Below are 8,417 nucleotides of genomic sequence, written 5' to 3' on the forward strand. Positions count from 1 at the left end.
TAATTACACGGTTGGAAGCAACGGCAATAGGTGCGTCAACAGCTTTTGAAGAGTACAAAATCTGATGAGGTGCTGATGTTGATGACATCAAGGGTATAATAATAAAAAAAAACAAAAACATTCAACGGAATATTATTCAGGTTCTGGGATGTAGGTACGATCTCATCAAGAACCCTCCTGGGTGGAACAATTTTGCGCCATCCTGGCGATGCGTGTCTGATGAAGGTTCAAGGGGTTGACAATTTTTCTGGTCGGCTAATGATGTGGTTAATAAAGTGATGTTGGTGAATGTTGATGTTTTCCAAAACGAAAGACAATGACTTAAGCAAGTCAGTTGAGTCTGAAGTGTTTGGCAGTGTTTTGATTTGTCCTCTATTACAGACGTATGACATTGACGTACAGACGTTTTTGGTGAAAAATGGTATCACCACTGTAGCGTGGTTCAAAAAATCGTTTTTGCTCCACACCGCTTATTAGATTCGTAACCAGATTCTACGCCTTCTCCCAAAAAATGAGCTGATTTGGTTGAAAATTGAGAGTACACAAGCCCTTCAAAGTTTGTATGGGAATTACTATGGGAAAACGACGTTTTTCATTCAATTGACCGTAGCATTTCTCCAAGCACCCAAGAGAGTTAGTCGACCCTTGGTACTACTAGGCTACTTTATCAGCTACAACTTTGCCGAAGACCATATTTAAATCGGACGCCTCATTAATTAGTTATCGATTTTTATCCAGAATAAAAATCTTTGATCATGATGATTACACTATTCGATGGGCATCACTGCATTTGCCTTGAAACATAGTAGCCATGATTTATGTGTGCTATCTCCGGCGCCATGTGCAGCAATGTTGCCTGCTGAGGAGCTGAACGAACACTGTTAAAGTTTTTGCAGTTGGATAAAAATCGATAACTAATTAATGAGGCGTCCGATATGAATGTGGTCTTCGGTAAAGTTGTAGCTGAAAGAGTAGCCTAGGAGTATCAAGGGTCAACTAACATTCTAGGGAACTTAGAGAAATATTACGGCCAATTGAATGAAAAACTTAGTTTTCCTATAGTAATTCCCATACAAACTTTGAAGGGCTTGTGCACTCTCAATTTTCAACCAAATCAGCTCACTTTTTGGGAGAAGGCTTAGAATCTGGTTATGAATCGAATAAGCGGTGTGGAGCAAAAACGATTGCTTGAACCACGCTAATAACCAGTATTCGTATTTGCAATGGGGCGACATAGGAGCGCATGTCGTGTTTTATTATAAAAGCTAGGTAGGAATGGCTATCCATGCCCATCATGCCGAGGACCACACTCCCAACAAACTCACAAAATGTGGGTTCTTCATTTGGTATTGGAAGGGAAGTGAAGGCCCTGAGATGGACTAGCCTCGCATTAAAAAGCTCGTTAATAAAAATTGAAAAAGATAAAATAAAGTTCACCAACACAGCTGCTTATGTACGGTACTAGAAATTGAACAATATTTAGAAATCAACTTTATAAGTTTGCCTATGGTGTTGATCGTTAACAACAGAGCAACATGTAATTATGAAAGTTACATTTTTTTGTTGAAATGCTTATTGAAATTCTTTATTATTCTTGGCAATTTTTCAGGATAACTCTCTGGTGAAACCATCAGCGACACCACCAGGCCCGAATAAAGGATTGTGGGAGACCGGGGCCCGAGCAGATGTGAGGGCCCTTTGAAACTACAAAAGCGATGGGAGATTTTTTTTTTTATTTTCAAATAGTATCTGAACAAACTGAAACATGAATTCAATAGTAACCAAAAAAAATCTGGGGGTCCCAAAATGTTTGGGCCCGGGGACCACCCGGCCCTTCTACATTTGGCCCTGGGCATAACGTTCACGCTGTGTGCCACAAGCGAGTTTTTTTCTGGGTCCGTATACTCAGTACACGACGCGACGGCCTCCAGGGTTAATTAATTCTTTGAATATAGTAAAGGTGAAAATTCCAAAGTCAACCAAGCAAACTTATGATAGGATCTAGAGTGTAATTGCACAGATAACATTCGAAAGTACTAACTACATTTCTTTACCAATGTCCTGGAGTAGTTACTAGCAAAATTTGTACAGGAATTTGATCTTCCAATGGAAGTGGATTTCGATAGCGTAAACCAAACTGAACGTCTTTCACTTATCATGGAAGTTATGAAATATTATTTATTGGAAACTGTATATTTTTTTTTGTATAATACAGGTCGGACTCGATTATCCGGGTGACTCCAAAATTATTTCACCCCGGATAATCGAATCACCCGGATAATCGAGCCATGCTTCTTTTCTTTTATTTTTGATGTTCTTCAATCAAAACTGTTCGTTAAACATAGAAGCTATGATACATGACGTTGTAGTGCCTAAACACAACGTCTAGTATTATTACAACCATGTTTTATAAAAATAAAATTTTAGCTGAAAAATGTGAAAAAATAAAAACAATTTTTAAATAGGCTAAATCCTTCTTACAGGTGTTGTATTTGATGTTCATCACATTTGTTGACATATTGTAATCTGAAAATTTGTAAACAAAGCAAAAACAAACTTTTCCCCGAATAATCGAGCCCCGGATAATCGGGCCCCCGGTTAATTGAACCCCCGGATAATCGAGTCCGACCTGTATTAAAAAAAATGATCTAATTCTGAAATATATAAAATAATTCACAAAGAGTAATTCATAAGCATAAAATTGCAAACAATAGAAATGGAATTTTTATTATTTTTATTTCAAAAATAAAGTTCGAAGCACGTTATATTTTGATTCCATTATAACATCATCAGAGGTATAAAATTAAAACGAGTACCAAATATTGTGTAAACTGAAAAATGGTTGAAAAAAAGCAGAAAATTTTCTGCGACCTAAAAAAGAAGAACTGAAAAAAAGTTAAATTCGTCAGTATTTTTATTTTATTTTTTATATCACTACAAATGGTGTAATAATAAAATAGTCAAAACATAAATTCCATTTCGAATGTCCATTTACCTAATAACAGCTCACGGTATCTACTACATGTGAAAACCTAGAATTAGCAGGAAAATTTATTTTGAATTTGAAAAAAAAAATAAAAAACTGAAAATAACATTAACATTTTCGGAGCCACAGTTTAAAATATATTGTTACAGTTCTGAATATTTTTCCGAAACATTTCTGCAGGAATTGTTAGAAACATCCCAGAAAATTCAGAATGCAGTTAAAGCCGCATTTTAGAAGAAGTTTCTGTATCAACTGTTTCAAGAAAAAAAAACTCGAATTCGTCAAAAATCTTTCATTAGAAATGTAAACTACTCTTCAAAGAAGTATAACGAATAATTTTATCATTTTCATATTTGTCTACAGTTTTGGCGAGCTATAGCTATAGAATCTAGAAATTCATTCTCAGGAAACAAACATCTGATCAGCTAGTTCTTTTTTTTTCAATATTTATGTATTTTCTTTTTGTTGTTTTATAATCTTTCCGTGTTCTGTTTCGCCATAAATTTATTTTAATTTCCAGGAATTTGGACACATAATAACCTTAAATCCATGTCTTCTATTTTCAACACCTTTCAAATTATTGAAGTAATGTCAGGAAGTTTTTGGTTTTTTTTTTCAAAAAATCTATATTTTCTATGTGTTTCGATTTTTAAAGTAACAGCATGGAGAAATCACCGACATGCGTCTTAAATCCTCTGCTACTTTCCGGAATGCCAAATTATTTTTCAAGGTTCCATATCCTCTTATACTTTTCTAGATATCACCAGCTCTCTAAAAACTTCTTGTTAGAGTATTAAAAATTATGAGCTTTTTGATCAATTTTTCAGCTTATTTTGTGAATGCAAACTTTTTTTTCATCGTCTTCAGTTTGCCCTCAGGATCACCAACTTTTACAGAAACCCTGTTCACGTTTTTGGTATAACCTTATATCCCTTTCGTGACAAACCAGCACAATTGTGCTGTTGAGAAATAACAGTTTTTTTTTCATTTGTTTAGTTTTTGTTTGATGTAGTGTAAACTGTTTTAGTAATTAACCCGTTATGTATACATGCATGTGTGCAAACAAACTTTCCGACAAAATCCGTGGACAAAAATATATAACTAATAATACTCGAATCGTATAATTGATTAAACTAATATCCAACACGAATACACTTTGCAAGTGTAAAGTGTGGTAAACAAAATAAAAAAATAAAAAATAAAATTTTCGATTCATCAAGGTAGTCAAAGCTAGAAAATGAAAGTTAAAGAGTAGCTCTTGCAAATGAGGAACAACAATTGCTATTTTGTTGAGAAATATAAAAGTTCTGGAGACAAAGTTGAGCCATTTGTATGGAAATTTCTTCTTTTTGTGCTCCGTCTCGAAGGGGATATATTCGTCTTATCTTCTAAAATCTAAAGTAATACATAAATAAAGAGAATCTAATATTTCTGTAAGATTCACTTGGTATTCCTAGGATTACTGGGTTTTTCTATAGCTTCTTATTAGAAGCTGAAGAAAATATTCAAACAACGGTGTTATCTTCTCCAAGGTTTGTTTCAGCAGCTCTGTTATGCCTACATAGATTCAACTCACACACTAAGTCCTGGAAATTACATAAGCATTGTCATATATCCTAAATCCTAATAGCTCTCTTGATATCCTCAAAGTGTAGCAGTAATGACAGCCCTAATATGCAAGTTTTACTGGACTCTTATTGAAAAGTTTTTTTTGTGTATTTCTAACCATTTGTTGTACATTGATAATAAGCTCAATATTATAACATGCACAGGAAAAGTTAAAGGGTTTATACTTTTTCTATAACAATAGAATCAATTGTGGCTTTTTGCGGCGTCTACTCTGGAGATAGCATATAAAACTACAAACTTGATCACGCTCATAAACTAAAGTTTCTGGCTGACAGAAGGAATAAATTTAGAAAAACTTTTTCAAGGTTGATTTTTTTATGTAAACTTGAGCCACTTTTCGGGCCCAAACTCCATACATTTGTGGATAAACTAAATGGCATAACGTGGACTTTTTTTTTAAGTTTCAATACAGTCTCTGGAGTTTCTTAGGAATTTATTTAAAAAAAATTCAATTGCTTTAAAACAAAAACTTGCAGAAACCAAAGCAGGTGCTTTCTAATGAACTAACAAATAAATTACATAGATAACGATCCATGAGTTTTGTTGAGAATCTACTGAACATACGGATGAGATTGTTTGAATCACTGACAAAAACGGAAGTATTCTGATAAACATGCTAGATAATTGCATGAAGTATTCGGTGAGAAACAATAAAATTAATTCGTCTGAATCCCATCCTGTGAATACTCTTAAGAGAATTTCATTTTTTGTATGCAAGAATGCAATTGAGGGGGTTAGAAGTAAAGGGGTGTAAGTGACAAAACCCACCTTTAAAGTAAATGAAGTTTAAAATTTTTCATCAATTTTTTATCTCATTCAAAATGTATGGAACTTTTAAAATGGACCCAATTTTCTCTGATTTATTGTATTTTTTTTTCAATCTTCGTAAAAATAATCTTTCTAAAGCTTGAAATCTGAAGAATTTCTTGATTTACTCAGCTCGAAGTCGACCAAATGGTTACTTACACCCCTTTGCATCTGGGCCCCTCAATTTCTTCTGAGTGAGTATTACTTCAGCATTCATGTCATTTAATTATAATTTCTACGACAAATTTAACTAAAAGTGTTCACACGAAACGGACTGAAAGTGCCAACAGTAGTTCTGTTGGAAATTCCATCGGCAAAAATTTTCCTTCTCGCATGTCTTCAAAAGTTCTGCCATAGATTTTCGGAAATTTTGTCAATCGTGCCAAATTTCCATAGTCTCTCAAGATAGCGTAACAATGTATGTTCGCTGTTTGTAGTTTATGAATTTCAAATTTGAGCATCTATTGCAGGAAAATTCTTGCCTATTACATATAAAAATGTACATTTTCCGAAAAATCTGAGAAAATTCTTTCATCTATGATTATTATCCATCCATTCTTCCAAAAACAATATAATTTTATTTGAAATCCTTTTAGAGATGTATTAAAAAGTCTAAAAAGAATTGACAAATGTTGAAGAAGCTTCCTAACAATTATTTAGCCACAACTGCTCCGAAGATTTCGCGAATGCTTTTATTTCCGATATTTCTGGAATTCTCCAAAATTTTACCAATATTCTCCGTAGCATTAGATTTCAAAAATTCTACTACAAAAAATATGATTGTATAATGAAACCCCACAGATATGTCGCAAACAAATTCTGACAGCGAATCATCTAAGAAAAATCTCCAAGAACAAGGAGATCCTCCAGAACTGTCTTCAGACATTTCACCATAGAGTTGAACAGGGGAACATAAAAAATTCTTGTTTTCAACAATAAAATGTATTGAGTATTCTGTTAGCTATCATGTTTTACAACTTTATTATGTTTTGAGTCGAAACATTTCATCAAACCACATCTTGGGATTAACTTGTTTAGCTTTCTAATGATCTGCTTAGGAAAACACATTCTCCTTCCAAGGATATCATTTTCCATCCTTAACAATAATCTCATAAACCACAACAGTGAGATCCATCACGACCGGTGGTGAGGTGCGATAATTTCTTATGCAAACAACACATTCGGACTAACGATATGAGCCTGGCTCATCCAGAACTCACCCGGCCAAATAAGCATTCAAACCACAAACCGATCATCGTCGTCGTCGTATTCGTAATGGTGGGTGTTGAGAAAGAGAAACACCTTTCCTGTATGCTGTACCACACCGCACTTGTCCCATCGAGTGGAAAACAATTCAAATATTTACTTAGGATCATTCCACCGCCCCAGGAGGGGTGATGAAAACGATATTCAAACATTCGTCATCGTGGAAGAACAAGGCGTAAACCCATCTTGAAAGGGCACCAAAATTAATTCTGCTTATGCATACATTGGGATGGCAACAATAACTTTGAAATGACTTCACCTTCACTTACTTTCAACAAAAGAAATTGTAGTGGTTAATATCAAATTTGTTTAAGATTAAACACAAATTTTATCAGAACATTAACAAACGATTCATTTAAATTGAAACAATATTCACTTATTTATGACACAAATTATTCCTTCGATTGTCGCCAAAGTTTTCTGTTCAAGTAAAGATCCCGAAAGGGCACAAAACACATACCTGCAGCGCACGCCAGCATAAACGAGACACATAAAATTATCGACTTCATCTCGAGTTTCGCCGCTATTCTTCGGTTTTCTGTTGATTTAAATTTTTCTTCCTGATAACTGGAACCTCCCTCGTTGCTTCTCCGGCGCGATTCTCTTCCTTGACACTGAACAGGCACTTTACGTATTCCTCGGTCAGGATCAAACTCCCAGAAAGCAATCCGCACTTTTCGAAACTTTCTTCTAAGTTGGAATTCACACCGAAACGAAATAGAATCGAAAAAGTTAGAGAATGATTTTGGACAAAAGCTCAACCAAGTGTGATCTCCCCTCAGACAGGAAGGACACTTTAGGAACTTTTCTCGCAAATCACCAAAACTTCGCGGAATCACTGAACCCCAAGAAAATCCACAGATTCGCACTCGCGAACTTCGAAGCTTCAGCCTCCTTCAAACACAATTTCTCAATTATAAAGCAGCAAAGAAAGCAAAGACTATTGAACCCACTCTGCAGCAGAAGGAAAAAAAATGACAACGAGCAGCAGCTAGACCAAATCCAACATATTTCTTCGAGCGATCTTTCACAACTGATCGAAGACCCGGGCCGCCAGTGACGATCAGCTCTTCCTCCCGGTGCGCGCTGCAAAACGACGGTGATCCTACGGGAACCTTCCAGCCTTCTTGCCGGGGAACGCCATCTCGCTTGCACCTTCGCGGCATTAGCAGCAGCACCAGCAGGAATGCATGCCGGGCAGGCACTCACACACCGAAAGCCACAGGTGCCCGCAGGCTAGGCTCAACACCGCCCGTACCGACGTACTACGATCGACGACGACGACGACGGTGAGGTTCCTCTTCTCTTGTCCTCCCCCGGGAGCATAATCTTGCCACGGAGATCTTCTTTCTTTCCAGCACTCTGTCCGTGCGAGCTCGCGATGCTTCGTTAGGTGTTAGAATCGAGAAAATATATGCTATTAACCCGTTAACGTCAAAAGTGTCTCACAATTTAAATCTTTAAATAAATTTATTATCAATGGTCAAGTTCCAACAAAATAAATGATTTGACGAAAAAAATGGAAGTCTATGGTGTAGTTCCAAAAAAACTTCATTGTAGGTCCTCAGTATCTGATAATTTTCTCAAGTTCTATTTCAGCACAACTTCTACGTTATCGTTATATTCTGATCCGTATAGATACAATACAGCTCTAAACAATGGAGAAAGATGATAATCACTTAAAAAGAATAGAAAACAGAACTTATAAATTGGGGCAGAAATGTAACCC

The 8,417-nt window shown here is 35.7% G+C and overlaps 1 protein-coding gene across 5 annotated transcripts in view; it reads right to left on the reverse strand.

Annotated features, from left to right (window-relative positions):
* Positions 1-7,793, reverse strand: part of LOC109411141 (uncharacterized) — an 88,211-nt gene extending 80,418 nt beyond the window's left edge. For 2 of the 5 annotated variants that reach the window (XM_029874763.2, XM_062861095.1), the window contains exons 1-2: positions 7,642-7,793; positions 7,149-7,378 (exon numbers count right to left, since the gene is read on the reverse strand). In XM_029874763.2, coding sequence (XP_029730623.2) covers positions 7,149-7,197 — 49 coding nt within the window. In that variant the 5' untranslated portion in view covers positions 7,198-7,378; positions 7,642-7,793. Of the gene's footprint in view, positions 1-7,148; positions 7,379-7,508; positions 7,530-7,641 lie in introns of those variants that run through there. The other 3 variants (XM_029874768.2, XM_062861094.1, XM_062861093.1) reach the window with 3 other exon arrangements.
* Between the last annotated feature and the right edge of the window lie 624 nt (positions 7,794-8,417).

This window comes from Aedes albopictus, chromosome 3, assembly GCF_035046485.1.
Source record: "Aedes albopictus strain Foshan chromosome 3, AalbF5, whole genome shotgun sequence".
Classification (NCBI taxonomy): domain Eukaryota; kingdom Metazoa; phylum Arthropoda; class Insecta; order Diptera; family Culicidae; genus Aedes; species Aedes albopictus.